General features: G+C 57.9%; 1 protein-coding gene across 2 annotated transcripts in view; it reads left to right on the forward strand.

Moving 5' to 3' along the window:
- The window catches only part of ITPKB (inositol-trisphosphate 3-kinase B), a 96362-nt gene that overhangs the window by 57044 nt on the left and 20795 nt on the right, over positions 1-18523 (forward strand). The window contains exon 3 of one of the 2 annotated variants that reach the window (XM_059677608.1): positions 142-920. The exons of the other annotated variant lie outside the window; for it this stretch is intronic. Coding sequence (XP_059533591.1) covers positions 142-216 — 75 coding nt within the window. The 3' untranslated portion in view covers positions 217-920. Of the gene's footprint in view, positions 1-141; positions 921-18523 lie in introns of those variants that run through there. 2 annotated transcript variants of the gene reach the window in all.

An 18523-nucleotide genomic window follows, 5' to 3' on the forward strand; every position in this document is an offset into this window, starting at 1 on the left:
AGCTCGGCCTCACCGTAACTGTCCTGCTTCCCACCGAGATGACCCAGGTCCCTTTGAACTTAAATGAACTCCCGGGTTCTTTATGTTGCCTGGGGGCCTGCCGGTCCCTGCTTTGCTGAACTGCTTGCTTTTCTTCTGTAGAATTTGCATGTCAGATTGGAGCCAAGATGGCGGTGTTCATGGGGCCTGCCCTCGTTGGCTTCTGCTCGGGCGTAGCGGCGTGGATTGGCTAGGGGTGCCCATGATTATGCTCTGCATTGCCCTAAACACCAGGACTACCTTGCAGGTAATTGTGCGTCAAGAGGCCCTGCACGAAAGGCACCAGGCAGCAGCCAGATGTTCATTTTAATAAATGGAAACTATGACTCAGAACTGGGGCCAATCTGACCCTCCAGGCAGGCAAATTAAGCCGTGGATGTGACGTCTTCGTCTCTGGATTGTAGAGAATGTGGGAGCAGGGGGCCCGGGCTCAGCCAGTCTCATTTATTTCTTCTCACTTCTTCTATTCAGTCTTGTTTATACTCCTCTGCCCAGACTGTATTGAATATTCTACCGAAATTCTGCAGGAATGCGGGTAGATTCTAATAAGGCTCAGAAGGCTGAGTTGGGGAAGTTCTCCAAAGGAAATGTGCCCGAGGGGGTGCAAAGTCCAAGAAAGACATTGGTCCTGCTGATAGCGACAACCAGCCTCTGTAGAGCCCGTGAGAGTTTCCAGAAAACCTACATGTCTCCCTCTGCCTTACTCCACACGGGCTCAGCCGCCGAAGACGCGAGCAGGGCGCTCATATCTCCCCGTCTCAGAGAGGAAGTGGGAACCCAGAGGCCGGGAGGTTGAGTAACTTGCCAGGAGTTCCACAGCTAGGAAATGGCGGGGCTGGGCTCAGTGCCGCGTTCTTTCCAGTCCGCCTTCCAGCTCCGCCCCCCCCCCACTCCTCTCCCCTTGCCCTCCCCACCCCTCCCCTGCACTTCGAGGCTCCTGGCCATTCATTCCCTTTGCTTAGAGCCACGCCCCACCTAAGCATCTCTGAAACCCTGATGCCTCCCCCACACACATGTAAGTCTTAGGATTCAAAAAGTGAACTCCTATTCACGTGGAGGAACCCTAAAAGGAAGAACGGAAGGACAGTTGAAGCGCTGAGGAAGAAGTCACTAAGAAATTGCTAAAAAATAGTACGAAGTGATATGAAAAAATAGCAGATAGTTTCAAAACATATAATCGAGAACTGAAATGCATAAATATGTCACAATATGTATTTATAGACTAGATGAGGCCCCTAGAACCGTGAGAAACGCAGGAAGTTCACTGTCAGTAACTCACTCGCGAATTGCCCCCCTTACACATCACATCGCCCCCTGTGGGCGCGCCCGACCGGGGACCACTGCTTAGTCGGGCTGGGCCGTGCGGCTGTTCCAGGGCTGAGAGGTGGCCGGGCCGTGGACCGTGTCTGCCCTGGTCTGTGCCGTCGGCGCGGGGTGCGGGGCGGGTCTCAGGCAGAAGCTCTGGCAGGCGCTCCCCGTGTGGCCGCTGCGTGCACGCTGCCGGTGGAAAGTAGTAAGGGTTCCATTTTCCTGTTTCAAGCGAGCATTTCCCCCTTGGGGTTAGAGTAACCACTTCCTCCTCAGCGCCCAGCGGGACGTGGTAAACACCCGTTGCTGCCGCGCATTCCCTTCTGAGGGCCTGTGGGTTCCTTTTTCTCCCCTCTTGACTTTGCACATGCAGGCACACACAGACACACACACACACAGATATGCACATGCACACACATGCACACAGACACACACATGCACACACAGACACACATATGCACACACACAGATATGCACACACACACACGCACACAGACACACACATGCACACACAGACACACACATATGCACACACAGACACACACAGATATGCACACGCACACAGACACACACAGATATGCACACACACGCACACACAGACACATGCGCACACAGACACACACAGAGACACACACACACAGATATGCACGCACACACACACATGCACACACAGACACACAGACACACACAGATATGCACATGCACACACACATAGACACACACACATGTGCACACACAGACACGTGCACACACAGACACGTGCACACACAGACACAGAGATATGCACACGCGTGCACACAGAGACACACAGATATGCACACGCACACACAGAGACACACAGACACGCACACATGCGCACACAGACACGCGCGCGCGCACAGATATGCACATGCACACAGGCACGCACACAGACACGCACAGACACGCACACATGTGCGCGCACACACACATGCACACAGAGACACATGCGCACACGCACATGCACGCGCACACATGCACATAGACACACAGACACACGCACACACACAGAGACAGACACACACACAAGCGCACATGCACGCAGACACACACACACACGTGCACACACACACGGGGTTCTAAGGACAGGCCTCCTTCCCCTCTGGGTGGCAGTCCTCAGGCCTCTGCAGGGGCTTTGGAAACAGAAAACCCGCCCAGGTCGGATGCGGGTCTGAGGCCTTCGTCCTCCTGCCTCATTTTGGAGGGACTCGGTGGGAGTCGGCTGAGGAGGGATGTGGAGTCGCTGGCTCATTGTTGGAGCCGCTGGGTGAGCTGGAGGGGAGGCGTGGGGGCGAGCAGCGTGGTGGCCGCCTCGGGTCATTGGGATGGTCGGGAGCAGACAGTGGCCGGGAGCCGGGCGGGACTTGGCGGTTAGGTGATGGGACCAGGGAGCAGACGGGTTCCGCAGATGCCGAAAGGAGTGGGGGATGTAGGTAAGGGGTCAGTAAAGGGTGAGTACGACATTTACAGAGAGGCCCTCGTTTTAGATATTTAAAAAATATGCCTGGCAAAAAAAAAAAAAAAAAAAAAAAGCCCGGCTGGCATGGCTCAGTGCTTGGGCATCAGCCTACGAACCAGGAGGCCCCGGCTCCATTCCCGGTCAGGGCACGTGCCTGGGTTGTGGGCTTGACCGCCAGTAGGGGGCGTGCAGGAGGCAGCCGATGAATGACTCCCTTGTTATTGATGTTTCTCTCTCACTCCCTCTTCCTTCCTCTCTGAAATCAATAAAAGTCTATTTTTTAAAAAATACCTTAATACTTTTTTTGTCATTGCTGGTTTGGGTTACAAGAACTTCTTCTGACTCCCCCTCCCCCCAGATTTTCTTATGGCCTTTGAGACCGTGGAATTTGTCACCAGAGAATTATTGTGATGTGGGGCTGATGGCCCCTGACCCTCGGGGTGGCCGCTGAGACCAAGTGAGACAAGGAGGGCTTGGAGGCATCCGTGGCTGTAAAACCTCAAGGCTCTGCTCAGCCAGCCATGCCTGCGACGGAGCCCCAGACGGGGAGAGCCCAGCCACTCCTGGGCCTGTGCTTGCCTGTGTGCCTCAGCACAGACAGCACGGAGCAGGCCGCGGGGCCGTCTGGCAGAGCGCTCTGGGCAGAGAGCACGGGCTTCCTGCATCTCTGGCAGGTTTGCACGACCGTCCAGATGCGGAAACGTCTATCGCAGACAGGCTTGCCGTGTCTCCTACGGTGTGCAGATAGGCGATATGCTGAAAACCCAAGGAATCTAAACATGTCACATGTACCTGAAGCGTGTGATGTGTAGTATGTATCGATCTATGTCCACAGGCTCCAGAGGGCCTGTCAGACCTGTACGTCCAGAGAATGTAGGAAAATGGGGAGGCGGCTGCACTGGTGGCTGACGCCCCCCTGGCTGGCAGGGCGCTCTGGGCAGGATAGGCAGGCACTCCGGCAGCTCTGGCAGGTTTGCGAGGGCCTTCCCCCAGTCCCCCCGCTCCCGGGCAGACGGAGCCTACATGTCCACAACTTGTCCGATGCATCCCCGTTTAATTCTATTATTTTATTTTTAACGTTTATTTCAGAGAGAGGACGGGAGAGGGAGGGAGAAACATTAATGATGAGGGAGAATCACTGATGGGCTGCCTCCTGCACGCCCCCCACTGGGGTTTGAGCCTGAAACCCGGGCATGAGCCCCGACCAGGAATTGAACCGTGACCTTCTGGTTCACGGGCTGATGCTCAACCACTGAGCCACCCGGCTGGCCGCTGCCTCCCCGTGTTAGATGGGAGCATCTGGAAGAACATTCTTGCTGCAAGCGTGTTCTCCCTTGTCAGACAGGATGCTGGTTAGGTCGGGCATTGCCTGAGTGGTAGGTTCTCTCATCCTGGAACCAGGGTACGGAAACCCTGTTTCTGGAACCTTCCTCCTGTCCATCTGCCCAAGGCCACACCTCTCGGAGGAGCTCCTGCTCACACCTGGGATTCCTTCCAGGACCCCCCCCCCGAGTGCCCCCGAGGCCGCCCCCCACCCAGACCCACAGGCAGGCTCTTCGTCTCCAGCCCCAGCTCCTTCCCGCGTCCCGTTGTCAGGGTGTTCGGAAGCCACCTTCTTCCAGGGGCCACACCTCCAGGTGCCAGTGGGAATCGGGAAGCAACCAAGAGACAGTCATGGTCTGAAGCAAAGAGGTTTTTAATCCCTCTTCCTCGTACCTGGACACTTCCCGTCACCTCAAACGTGGTCCTGTTTCGTTTTACCTTTTCTCATGCGCTTTCTGTTCCCGGATCTACTCTACACACAGACTGAGTGGCCCTTTTAAAACATGAGCCAGCCCGGCCGGTGCGGCTCAGTGGTTGAGCGCCGACCTATGAACCAAGAGGTCAGGGTTTGATTCCCGATCAGGTTGCGGTCCGATCCCCAGTCGGGGGCATGCAGGAGGCAGCCCATCAGTGATTCTCTCTCATCATTGATGTTTCTCTCTCTCCCTCTCCCTGTCTGATATCATATATATATATATTAAAGCATAAGCCAGATCATGACACTCGCCCTCACAACCCTCCAGTGCCCTCCCCTGGCTGACATCCAATCCAGACCCTTAGTTGGCCTGAGGACCCCTGCGTGCGGGGAGGCGCTTCATCCCAGCTCCCCTTGCTCACGGTTCCAGCCTCTGTTGCTCTTGTCGGCCTTTCCCCTGCGGCCTGGGGCCGCTGCTCCTGGCTGTTCCCAGGAGCGTGCAGGGCTCAGCTCCCCACTTCCTGCAGAATGGGCCACTCCTTCCTCTCCACCTTGCTGTTTTTTTTCTCCAAAACACTTGCTGTCTGATGTCGTCCGTATTTATTTATTCACTAAAGGCCCGGTGCATGAAATTCATGCACGGGTAGGGTCCCTGGGCCTGGCTGGCCGGGGCCTTCCTTCATTCCGCGCCACCCCCTGGTGGTCAGCATATGTCATAGCGAGCGATTGAACTCCTGGTCAAACTCCTGAGGGGACACTTGGCATATTAACCTTTTATATATATAGTTTGTCTCCTTCCACTGAGAACTAAGCCCCTTCCAGGGTAGGGACGTGGCTGTGTTCACCCCAACATCCCTGCACCCAGGACAGGCACGTGGTGGGCACTCTCGTATCTGCCCTATGAACGAGCAGACGAGTCCATTAGCAGCAGCCTGCACTGAGCTGTCGTGGAGCATCGAGTTGGCAGCAAGGCTGCGAAGATGGTTTTCAAGGCCCCTCTCTCTCAAGGAGCTCGGATTTTAATCTCTTCTCTATGGGAGCTTCCCACGCTGCCTCCACCACTCCTGTCGCTGAATGTGCTTTGTGAATATGGGGGTGGCCCCTCCCCTGCCCCATCCCGGCCGCTTGTTATGGAAATGGCCCTCCCGGGTCCCATGGCGTCCGCTCAGGGCACAGGGCTCGTCTTGACCCCTGGAACCTGCTCGGAGAAGGAAGCTGTGTGTCTGTCGGAGGAGGGGCTCCCTGGAGGGCGCTGGGTCCTCAGATCAACGCAGGAGAAGCGCTGACCGTGTTGGGGGACACAGCAGTGGCCTCTTCATGGAACCTGCCGGTGTGGTGATCACACCTTTTAAATTGTGAAAGCAAACCAGCTACGTTACAGACGTCTCAAAAATAAAGAATGAAGATCTATGTCCGTGGTCGGCAAACCGCGGCTCGTGAGCCACATGTGGCTCTTTGGCCCCTTGAGTGTGGCTCTTCCTAAGCCTTAGGAGCACCCTAATTAAGTTAATAACAATGTACCTACCTATACAGTTTAAGTTTAAAATATTTGGCTCTCAAAAGAAATTTCAATCGTTGTACTGTTGGTATTTGGCTCTGTTGACGAATGAGTTTGCCGACCACTGATCTATGTCATCCTAACCCGACCCGTACTGCTGAACATATGGATTCTGTTGATTGGTTACCCATTACTTGGTTAATTTCTACTTTATCTTCAGAAAGGATTTGAGGATGCTTACAAACTTACATGCAGTGCCTTAGAATATAACCAACGGCTCATAAATCCGATCCAAGGGTCAAATAGCTTTATGGAAATCAGTATAGACTTAAAGCACAGGAATGCATGCTGATACAACGATTCTTATCCACTGGTCTGTTTCCTCCCAGCCTCTGAAAGGATGTGCATTTTTGTAGCCGATCACTCTCCCCCTCCCCGCCACATGTTGAAAAATGTCCGCTTCTTTCTCTTATTGTTCGGGCCTGGAACGATCCGTGGTAAGGATGTGCCCCTCATGGACTTAGCCATTCCTCTATTGTTGGATCTGGGGTTATTTTCGATGCTATTGTTAAATAAACAATGGCATAATTAACATCTCAGTGCTTGTAACTTTTTCCATATTTTAAAGTGTTTCCTTAAGTAGATTTCCAGAGGTGAAATAGCGTTGGAAAGGTTCAGACACTTGTGTGGCCTTTGAAACATATTCCTGGGCTGCTTTCCCCGAGGGGATGTCCGAGCAGCCCTGGGCGCATCTCAGGGGCACGTCCATGGATTACTTTTCTGTGTTTTGTAACCTAATAAGGAGATAGTATATTGTTATCTCCATTTTGTGTCTGTTAAATTATGTGTATGTTGCTAACTCTCAGCATTTTATTTCACCTGTTTGAGTTCTTTATGTACTAAATGGATTGACCCTCCCATCCTATATAATAAAACCCTAATATGCAAATCGACCGAATGACAGAATGACCGGTTGCTATGATGCGCACTGACCACCAGGGAGCAGATGCTCAAGCAGGAGCTGCCCCCTGGTGGTCAGTGCGCTCCCACATGGGGAGTGCCGCTCAGCCAGAAGCCGGGCTCACGGCTGGCGAGCGCAGTGGTGGTGGCGAGAGTCTCCCGCCTCCATGGCAGCGCTAAAGGCCCCTCGGGGGGAGCAGGCCTAAGCTGGCAGTTGGACATCTCCTAGAGGTCCCGGACCAAGAGGGCGCAGGCTGGGCTGAGGGACACCCCCAACCCCACCTCCAGTGCACAGATGTCATGCGCCGGGCCTCTTGTTATAATATATTTTGTAAGCCATTTTCTTTAGCTTATTTGACTTTTACTTTAACTTGGGGTTGTTGTTTTATGCCTTTGATGCTTAAAGTTTTTATACATTTTGTATAGTCAGAGCTCTTGGTAATGCCCTCTTGTCATTTCTCACCATTTGCCTCGAGACGCTAGTCCAGGCTTATCAGCCTGCAGTCAAGGCCGTGGTGCTGTCAGCTCAGTTCTCCTTCCCCGAAGGCTCACCTGTCCTCTTGAAGCTTTCTTGTCAGGAACGTGAGCCAGTGACGGACCTAGCACACTCAGCACTTAGCGTGGATGAGGTTTCTTTAACAGCCTCCTCTTCTGTGTGACAAAAATTACTTTCCGTAGCAATCAAGAAATAAAGCATGAGAGCGGCCGGAAAGGAGTTGGAGACAGTGAAACTTTTTTAAAAATACGTTTTTATTGATGCTTTTTAGAGAGGAAGGGGGAGGGATAGAGAGAGAGAAACGTCAGTGAGAGAGAGACATGGGTAGGCTGTCGTCTCCTGCACGCCGCCCACTGGGGGTCAAGCCCTGACCGGGAATCGAACAGGGGACTTCTTGGTTTACGGGTCGACGCTCGACCACTAAGCCACACCGGCCGGGCGCAGACAGTGAAACTTGCCTATTGAGTTTTGTATACATGATCACACCAGTTAAAAAAAAAAGTCGGGGAGTCGTGATGGATCTAGCAATACCTGTTAAATGTATTAGTGCATGTTTTGGAGAAAGGAGAAGTTGGCACTTACGTGTTGTCTACAGCTGTAATGAAGAATGGCATGACCGTGCCTATTTTTGCTCGTGTGTGAATTCGTCAGGCTGTGTAAGAATGGCCTCCTTTGCATGTCCATGTCCGGTGGACAGGGACAGCTCTGTCTGTCTTCCCTGTAGTGGACTGCAGAGCACGAGCCATTAGTTTTAACTCTGACGAGTTTCTTTGAGCTGAAGCAACAGATAGAAAAGGCCTTAAACATACCGATAACGTGGTCACAGATTTCCCGTCGACGGTAAACCAGAAGGTGGGACCTGCCCTTCGCTGTATTTCTTTGCGGTGGATGCCACGTCTCTGCGGCCGAAACACTTTAAACAAACAAAAGCTCCCAGGGATCTCGGAGAATGACAGGATGGAGGGAGCCGGGGATCTCGGAGAATGACAGGATGGAGGGAGCCGGGGATCTCGGAGAATGACAGGATGGAGGGAGCCGGTCCGGTGTCTTTGTCTTCGTGCGGGGCTGCCGTTGTTTACTTCTGGCCTGAGGTTAATTTCTGGGCTGTTCTTGGAGCTCGGAATGTGCAGTACCACGGGGTTGGGGACAGCAAACGGGCCCCGCAGCGGGCTGGACTGTGAACCTGCTCTTGAAACGTGTCTGTGCGTCTGCGTTGGGGGCTGACCCGATAGCTGCGCGTTCTCTGAGCTAACTTCCATGTGGGACACGATATTTATTCGAGGTCAACAGCAGGCGTGAATTGGAAGCTCACGTGCTACTGAAACGAAACAGCAGCGCGGCAACTGTTTAGAAAGAGACAGGAGGCTTGGGGAGCGGGCGGGAGGCCTGCGTTCAGTCCCGTCGCCAGCGCCTGGGGAGGCTGGAGAGCGAGCGGTTTTATCGCTGTTGCGAGTTCCCTGCAGACAGCCTGCCCTCCGTCGAGGGCTTGTGCACTGCGCTGCCGGCCTCTCGGGCACACTGCGCCCACTGCCCACCCTTGGTGCCAAGGTGAGCTTGGCTGTTGGCGCTTTTTCTGTTTCTCTGCTTTTGCTCATGTTTTTTTCCAGACCTGAAACCCTACCCCCAGTTTGCACACACACACACACACACACACACACACACACACACACCCTCGGCCACCTTTTCCATGACGCTTCCTAGATGTATTTCCTCTGTTCCCCAAGAAACAAACGTCCTGCCGCCCAGTTTCTGTGCCTCCGTAAGGCCCCTGACATGGCTACCCGCTATTGTGGTTATTCAGCCCTGTCGTGGCCTGTGGGCTCCCCGGGGCTCAGCGCCGAGCCCAGTCCGTCGTGTCTGGCACGTGCTGTGGGGCTGGAACGGGTACAGATTGTTCTAGGTGGTAAAGTGCAAGCCGTAGGGGGTGACGCTGCAGGGCCCCCAGAGTGTGGGTCCATAGACAGGAGAGGGGGGCTGGGCCTGGAGCCTGGAGAGAGCAGAGGGCTGGTTAGCTCTCCCCAAGGAGGGAGGCGGATGAGGGAAGGTGACGCGTTCCTGGAGCCCGCGCTGGCCTGGGTGTGAGAAGACTGGATTCTCCCCTGCTGAGCTGTTCCCTGGGCGGGTCCCTCCCGCCGGAAGGGATTTGGGAAGCTAGGGGAGGTTGAAAGCAGGGGGGCCTGCTGGCATGATGAGATGTACATTTTAGGAAGATCTCCCAGGCTGAGGAGAGGGGCTGTGGGAGGGCAGGCCCGGAGGCGGGGACGCGGTCCTAACCCAGGGGGACAAGAGCAAGGGCGATGGTGATGGGGACGAGGGAGTGGTCAGGGTGCAGAATCACGCGACTTAGGTGGTCTGCTGAGTGTTCTGGAAACACGGTGCTACAGTCCCCGTAGCTGCTGAGAGATCTCAGGGTCACCCCCAACATTTGTGATCCTCGTTAGTTCAGCTCTGTCCCGCCAGACCCGCTGGGCAGGGGTCCCAGGTCTGGGTGCCCTCGAGCCCCTCGTATCTGTGATGCCGGCTCAGGAGCTGGTGAGAGGAAGACGCCCTCTTGGCCTGAGAGATGAGCACTTGCCACACCGCCCGCCACAGGCACAGATCCCAGCAGGTCACCTGCTGGCTCTCTAGCCTTCCCCCCAGAAAGGCGAGCTCGGACATTGCCTGTGGGGAAACTCTGGGGCAGGTGGGGGCTAAGACATGTATTGCTTAACCCTCTCTTGTCTGCAGAAGCCCCTGGTTGCTGGCCCTCGGCAGTCATTTCTGTCCTTTCCTGCCCCTTTTGGCAGGTTGTGGGGGCAGAGAGAGGACGGCCGGGGGCCTTTGGGGCAGATGCCAGTCAGCGCTCAAAGTGCCGCAGAAGTCTGCACTGAAATACCCAGTGCGCCCGCTGCCCTGTGCCCGCTGCCTCCTCCCTAGCCTGTTCCACAGGGTGATGCATCCATAGCCAGGACGCTCAGAAGCCATCCGAGTGTCGCCTGCCCAGGCTGGGTCAGGGCCAGAGCCCCAAAGGCAAGGCGCCCCCAGTTCTAAGTTCTGCTCCGATGAGAGGCAGAGGCCGGTCAGAGCCCGCCGCTCCGTCAGCCGTGACCGAGGGACACCCCACTTCTCTGGTGGCAGGGGATGGGGCAGGCGGGCAGGGTGGGTGGCTGGGTGGGTCTGTCTCAGCCCCTCTAGGTATGGGCCACTGAGCCATCTCTCCTGCTGCTGTCCCCCACTCCCGCCTCCCGGCTACTAACCCAGTCAGAGGCCAGCTTTCTCTGGGCATCTCATTTGACCCTGTAGGCCCGAACGGCCATGTCTTGCTGGCATGTCTGATGCAATCGGGTGTTCAGAGCACTCACGCCCCTTGTTCGCCTGTGTGGCCTCCCTGTGCCTTGTGTCCTGTTTGCAGATGGAGAACCGGATGCTCAGAGGAATAGGGGCTTGTCCACGTTCACATGGCCTGGGTGGGCTACTGGAGACCAGGCCCCGGCTGCCCTGGCTCTGTCCTCTGCCTCGATCCCAGGGGCTCAGCTCCGACGCCGGCCCGGCCTGGCACAATGAGGCTGCTGGCCGGCTCAGCCACGGGGATGCCACCCGGGAATGCGAGCCCCATATTTCAAAGAAAGTTGGCTTTTGTGCGGGAAACGTCCTGATTTTTATATGTTGGCAACTAATTCAGAAAAGAAGAAAGTAATCGTAGCCAAAGAAAATATATCGGCTGGCCACTGGCTGGACTCTCTGCCTGCATCATTAGGTCACTTGTCACCAACTGGCTTTCCCCTGGGTCTGACTCAGGGTTGGGGGGGAAAGGGAAGAGGAAACAGTGTGAGAAGCGCTGGGCCACCTGCGGTCCGCTGGCCGGCGCTCTGCAAACGGCCCAGCCCCTGCCTTTCCCGGGCAGACCCTTGCCACGCTCCTCCTGGGTCAGCCTGCACCCCGGGCGCCGAGGCAGCCCCTCACCTGCTTCCTTTTCCAAAATCAAAGTGACGGCCCTTGGAAACGTATCTTCCGTCAGGTTTATCCTTGGCGACCTCACTCACACAGATGGCCCCTAATAATAGCAGTGAAAGTCCAGGGTTCTGTTCCCTGGAAGTCGTGATGGTCCAGCTCCCAAGTGTGGGGCATCCCCAGAGGCCGCTGAGGGGCGGGCCCGCGAGAGCTGTGGCCACGGAGCCCCCCCAACCCCAGCCCCCTCTCTGAAGCTCCTGTTCCCCCCAGTGCAGCCAGCAGCCCCCTCTCCATAGATTGGAGACAAAAGCCGTCTACACCTGCCGTTGCCCTGTGCCCGCAGCCTGGACCTTGGTGAGACCTAAACCCCATTCGCCCTGAGCAGCTCCCCCCACCCCTCGAGTTCCTTTGCTTCAGGGCCACTGGCTGGAAGGACTCTCCCAGGGCGTTCGCCCTTCCCCGGCCCCTCATTCCAGGACACATTTCTCAGATAAGCCACTTGCATCTTGCATGACGTTGCATTTCCCCCCACTGGGTGGGAAGGGGCTGAGAGACTAAGAGAACTGCTTGCGGGGTCGGGCTGTGAGGCGGAGGGTGTGGCGCGGGAGACAGCAGACCTGGTGCTGCACGCAGCCGGCCATGGCGTGTTTGTGGGTCGGCGTCTCCGTGAATCGGGGGAGAACCCAGGAGGGACTGGGTCCCACCGCAGTTTGGTGAAAACCCATCCTGCTTGTAGCCCAAGAGCTGCTGTAAAACACCTCAACGTGAAACAAATGTTCCCTCCCTGTCGCCTAAAGCAAAAAGTGACGGAAACAGACGTGGAAGATTGGGGGGGGGGTCCCTGCTTCCAGAGGGCGGGAGACAGCCCCACACCCACTGCAGCTGGATGGGCAGGACCCCCAGGTCTGTGCCCGATGAGGACGCAGCCAGGGTGAGCCCCTTTGTCCCTGTTCGCTTCCCTGGGGCGGGAGGCGGCCTGCAGCCTGCCCCTCAGGGGGCTGGGAGGCTCAGGACCTGGGGAAGTGCTGGGTAAGCACTCGGCCGGTTGACAGCGCGGTGAGGGGAAGGGCGGTGAGTCAGTCTGTTTATGAAAATCACAGACGTCAAGATGGCCCGGGGGACAGCCGCGTGCTGAGAGCTGACGCGTCTTGGGGGTTCACTGGTGTGTCTTTCTGGCAGCCGTTTCCGGTGCCTGGGGCGCTCCACGCGTGAACAGAGGCATGGCTGCTGGGCGCAGAGCTGGGGCGGGCGGGCGGGGGCCTCGGGGCCGAGCCCGGCAGCCTGTGGCCGCCTCCGGCTCGGTGCGGCTTCCCTCCACGGCCTGCCCTCCCGCGTGCTGAGCGCCGCCCGCCACAGGCAGGCCCGGGTCCTCTGTCGGGAGCCTGAGTCGCACCAGCGTATCTGGCTCAGAAATATTTTCTAAATATAGTGAGATATTTGCTATCGCTTGTAAGTTGGCATGTGGTTTCCAGGCTCTTCCAGGAGATTCCCTGATAGAAGTTCCTTACGTGGGAGTTCGCAGAAACCTGGGTCTGGAGTTAGTCCAGAGTAAGCCCCTTCCCAGGTCTCTTCCCAGCGCTTCCTGGGTTCGCAGAAGCGGGGCCTGGCCTGTGGGTGTCCTGGGCCTGGGGCAGGAGGAACTCTAGCTGGTGAGGAAGGCTTGTCCCTCCTGCTGTGCTCAGGCGTGCACTTCGGCTTCTTAATTTGTAACCTGAAGGCTTCCCGTCTGAGCGAAACCTGCGGAAATACAGGGCGGGCCACAGAGCTGGGGCACGGGAGAGGCGTGCTTAAGGGTCGTGAGAGCCGCGCAGAGAGGGGACGACGCTGTTTTGTTTTGTTTTCTTTGGACGATATGTTTTCATTGATTTGAGAGTGAAGAAGGGAGGGAGAGATAGAAACATCAATGATGAGAGAATCATGGATCGGCTGCCTCCTGCACGCCCCACACTGGGGATCCAGCCCACAGCCTGGGCACGTGCCCCGACCGGGAATCGAACCGTGACCTCCTGGTTCCTAGGTCGATGCTCAACCACTGAGCCACACTGGTTGGGCAAAGGTGACGTTCTAGATTCTTCATCACTTTGCAGAAAAGGTCCTTTCCGATCCTTGGCTCTTCATATGCCATCCTCCAGCCGGAGATAAAGACGTCTGTTCCCACGTGGGCCGCTGGGCTGAGCTGCCTGGGGAGTCCCCTGGGAGACAAGCGGAGGGACTGGTTTCTGACCACAGGCCCCGGGACGAGGGCCGGGCAGGGAAGGCCCGCAGGAAACAGAAGAGCCGCGTGGCCCCGGCTGGTGGCTTCTGCTCGCGGCTCCCTCACCCGCCGTCTCTCAGCTTTTAAACGGCTCCTGGGGTCTGGACTTCCAGAAAGATCTGCTCAGCAAGTCCACGCTCCTCCAGGCTTCATTTCGCGGCACGAGCAGGACGGCTGTTGGAGGCCGTGGCCTCGCCGCTGCCGGGACGTCCTGGAAAGGGGGGTGTGAAGGCGGGGCTGGGCTGCAGGGAGAGTCCGGAGCCTGTGCCAACATCTGTGGAGCCAGCACGGAGCCCCCCCAGGGGCCGCCCCACACCCAGGCTCCTGCCTCGGGGCTGAGACAGGACACGGGAGAGTGTGCGGTGCTCACCTTACCGAGGCCTCTGTCTGGGTGGCAGGCGCTGCACGTGCGGAATTTAATCCTGAAAACAAGGGGCGGGCGATAGCCCCATTTCATGGATCAGGAGGGACCGGAGCTCAGAGAGGTTTGGTAACTTGCCGTACACCACCAGCCAGGACCTAATCGGGGTCTGAATCTGGGCTTATCTGGCCATAAGGGTGCCGGTTACAAACAAAAGGAAACCAGGCAGCCCGGCCAGCGTGGCTCAGTGGTCGGGCGTCGACCTATGAACCAGGAGGTCACAGTTCGATTCCCGGTCAGGGCACAGGCCCGGGTTGCGGGCGCGATCCCTAGTGTGGGGCGAGCAGGAGGCAGCCGACCCATGATTCTCTCTCATCATGGATGTTTCCATCTCTCTCTCCCTCTCCTTTCCTCTCTGAAATCAATAAAAACATATTTTCAAAAAAAGGAAAGAGAGAAACCGGGCAGCCTAGAGCGTGATGATGAAGAGCTCGGGCCCAGGAGCCGACTGCCTCAACCCCGGCCTGGCCACTTCCCGTCTGGGGCACCTTGGGCAGGTGTTTACTCCCTGACCTCGGTGTCCCCGTCTGTGGAATGATGAACGCCTATGCCATAGGTTGAGGTACTCAGGTGGGACCTACATAATCCTTATCAGGCGCTTAGCACCGCACCTGTGTGTGCAGTGGGCACTCGCTGTGTGTTCGCCACCTATGACGGGTTCTAGGAGAACGTGCCGCTTGCTGCCCATCTGCCCTCCCCTGTCATCTCCAGAGGGCCGAGAAGGAGGGAGGGAGAGCCTCGAGCCCCCAGACCGGGGAGCTGGAGGGGGGGGGCGGGGCAGGTGGGCCCGGCTCAGGAATGGGCCTGGGAGGGGCGCGGGGTGCTGGGTCGTCCCAGGCCTTCGGTGCCAGCGTCGCTGACCGCGTGGCGTGGCGCGGCCTCCAGTAAATTTCCACGCTCGCACGCTCGCTTTGATTCTTTGCATTTTACCAAAGTAAAAACAAAACCTCCGGGGAGGGGGGGGGCGGGCGTGTTTCGGGGGGCGGGCCCCAGCGGGCAGAGCCCCGGAAGCCCTTTCCCAGAGGAAGCGCGCCTGTCCTGTGGGCTCCGTCCAGTAGGAAGCCGGCTCAGGAGGCTGCCCCACTCCCAGGCCTCCCCCGCCACCCCCCCCCCCCCCCCGTTTCCTGCTATTGTTGGTCCCCAGTTCTGGTCCCAGCAGCCTTTGAGGCCCCGCCGGCTCCTGGTGTGAGAGGCTCGCGGGCCTCGGTGCACCAAGCGTTTCCTACGCTTTCTGCTGCTTCCTCTCCTGCCTCCTGCCCCCAGGCCGCCAGTATTTTTAGCTCCCAAGAGGATGGAGTCCGGGCAGAGAGGGGGCCCACTGCGCCTCCCGATGGGGAGAGCGGCGGCATTTCCATTTTGGGCGAAGGACACCTCTCTTCTGGTCACCAGCACACGGCTCCTTTGCGAGAGAGGGCCCCAGGGCTGCCAGCTCCTGGGAAGCTGGGAGGGAAGGAGGTGGGTGGGCCTGGGGCAGTCACCGGGGGCCCTCCACACCCTCCGGTGCCTGGCAGGAGACCCCCTGGCCAGCCAGGCTGCCAGCTGTCCTGGGGCCTGGGGACACGGAGAGGAGGAACCCCAGGCAGATTGAACAGGAAGTTCCCACGAATTTGCACACACACACACACACACACACACACCCCTCCCTGGAAAAGCCTCTGGAAAAATCCAGGCTCGAGCAGGTGAGCGTGAGGGAGTGCCAGGGGTCCCAGGGGCTGGGTGTGGCACCCCCGCCCTGGCTGTGCGTTGGCTGTAAAGTTCTCTGAAATTCAGGTGGCCAATGGCGTTGTGCACCCACGTGTGCCCAGCCTGGGCGTGCAGCGTGCTGGCCTAAGTGCCAGTTCTCTAGAAGCTTCCCTCTGCTCGGAGACACAGAGCACCCGAACCCTGTCCCGCTAGGCCAGCGGTTCTCAACCTGTGGGTCGCGACCCCTTTGGCGGTCGAACGACCCTTTCACAGGGGTCGCCCAAGACCATCCTGCATATCAGAGATTTACAGGACGATTCATCACAGTAGCAACATGACAGTGATGAAGTAGCATCGAAAATAACGTTATGGTTGGGTCACAACATGAGGAGCTGTATTTAAAGGGCCAGAAGGTTGAGAACCACTGCGCTAGGGGGAGGGTTCCAGGAACGGTGTGTGGCTGGACGAGCCTGAGAAGTTTCATGGGGACGGTGGGGCTCACCACAGATTCCGGCAGGATCAGCTGGAGGGACAGGCGGGCTGTGATCAGGGAGACGGAGGAGGGAGAACATTGCAGGTGGGGCGGGAGGGGGCCGGCCCTGCTGGACCAGAGAGGCACCTGGGAGAGGAGTGTGGGGAGTGAGGACAGAGGGGTTTGGGCTGGTCTGTTCCTGGCGGGGCCCCCCTGCCTCCTGTGGGTCGGGGAGCACCGGTGGGCCCTGGGGCAGCCCCCTCCGGCGGGCATTGTGTCTGGGGGCGGGCGAGGGAGGTGGCCATGCTGGGACCTCTGGGTGCAGCCTGGGTGCTGCCCTGGGCCCAGACACTGGGCCTCCCGGTGCCGCAGGAAGAAGGCTGCTCATCAGGAGGGGACGCTGGGCACTCGCTCAGGGCCTGCCCGGCTTTGGCCAGAAATGCCGCCGGGAGTGGACTGGCCAGGGTGGCTCCCTCAGGACCAGCCAGCCAGGTGCCATTTTACAACAGCAGCTGCGGTCTGCCCGGGTCCTGCGCGCCCAGCCTGACCGGGAGCCGCAGTCCCTTCGATGCCAGCAGGAGCGGGGAGGCACAGCCCTCACCCGGGAAAGGAGCAGGCTTCTCTCACGCCCGCCCGCGGCGGCCAGGGCGCTGGGGAGGGGGGGCCGTCCTTCTGCCCCGGGCCTGCTGTGGATGCCCAGGCGCTCTCCGCCCACCCTCACTGGCGGGCCCTCGGGAGGAGGGTGAGAGACACTGTGCCCAGCGTCACCTCCGCCAAAGGTGCCCTGCGCCGCCCCGCCAGCGGCGGCATCGCGTGACCCGTCTGGGAGGGTGGGAACGGAACAGCCCTGGGGTCTTTTTCAAAGAGCGTTTCTGCGTTTGCTTTTTAGGGGAGTTTTCTTGTTTGTGGAAGGAGCAGATGGTTAGCCTTCAAAGCCGGACTTTTATTTTTAGCCGGAGCGACGGCCCTGCCAAGTCCCGGGGCCTCATCTTTCCGATCCTTGGAGCCGTGGTTCTGAAAGGCCTTTCCTCCTCCTCCTCCTCCTCCTCCTCCTCCTCCTCCTCCTCCTCCTCCTCCGCTGGGCGCAGCTCACTCTCTGGCAGCCAGGTTCCAAGCAGGCCCACCTGCCAGGGCCTGCACCGTGCCCTCCTGGGCCCTGCCGGCCGCACAATGAACAAAGCTGGCTGCTGCGAGGAGCGAGGCCGCGCCCCAGCCAAGAGAGGCACCGTCACCAGGGAAACCCTCCCTGTTTGAGAAAGACCAAAAGAAGGAGGAGGGAGAAAACAGCTTTCTTCCCAAACATGGGCACCTCGGTGGCTTTCGCGCGGACGTTTCCAAGAGCAGAGCAGAGCCTCCGATGCCTCCCGCGCCCACTGCAGGGCTTTGTGGAATGCGCCTTCCCTGCGTGGAGCGTGTCGCCAGGCCGCTGGGAGCCGGCCTGCGGGAGGGCAGGGCTTCCCCATCCGAAAGGCCACTCTTTTGACAAAGCACTGGCTGTTTATCTGAGCTATTTTTTAACGGGGGTGGGGGGGGGCAGCTGGCCCGGGGTCAGGGAGAGAGGGTGGGGGCCCCGTTGCTTTGTTGGCTGAAACAAAACAAAATCCTCCAATTAAGTGGTGAGGACCAGGAAGCTGTGTGACCTGGGGCAACTCACTCAGCCTCTCTGAGCATGTGTTAGCGCTTGCAGGATGGAGATAGCAGTTTCGGTGCTGTGAGTGAGCATTGCACGAGATTCCGCAGTCAGATGCCTCATGACGTGTTCGATGCTTAAAACGTGGCTTGTTTGGCTCCTCCCCCCACCGGCCAGGTCCTCTCCATTCACAGGCAAAGCCAAGGATTCCGGCAAGATTGTTTGGGAGCGTTGCAGAGCCCAGAGGTGATTCCCCTTTTCTGATATTTTAGAGAGTTCTCCTCGTCGCGTTTACTCTTAAACAATGGAGACTTTTTATGATGATTTAAAGATGAAAGTGAGCCAAGCGATCAAACTACTTCAGTAAAAAGGGAGATGCTGGAGGGAAAAGGAGCAAATTGGGGGACAGGTCCGTGGGAAGGAGGTTGAAGAGAGGTAAGCCCGTTATAAAGTGACACAGGCTCAGCAATCTCACTGTTTGCCCCCAAAACGCCGCCCATCGCTGCGCCTCGCGGAGTCCCACAGGGCGGACGGGTTCTCGAGAGACTCTTCTCCGTCGGCAGCTGTGCTGACCTCTGACCCAGAAACGGGTGAAGACCCCGGGGCTGCAGCCCCTC

The sequence above is a fragment of the Myotis daubentonii genome, chromosome 20 (genome assembly GCF_963259705.1).
Source record: "Myotis daubentonii chromosome 20, mMyoDau2.1, whole genome shotgun sequence".
In the NCBI taxonomy this organism is placed as follows: Eukaryota; Metazoa; Chordata; class Mammalia; order Chiroptera; family Vespertilionidae; genus Myotis; species Myotis daubentonii.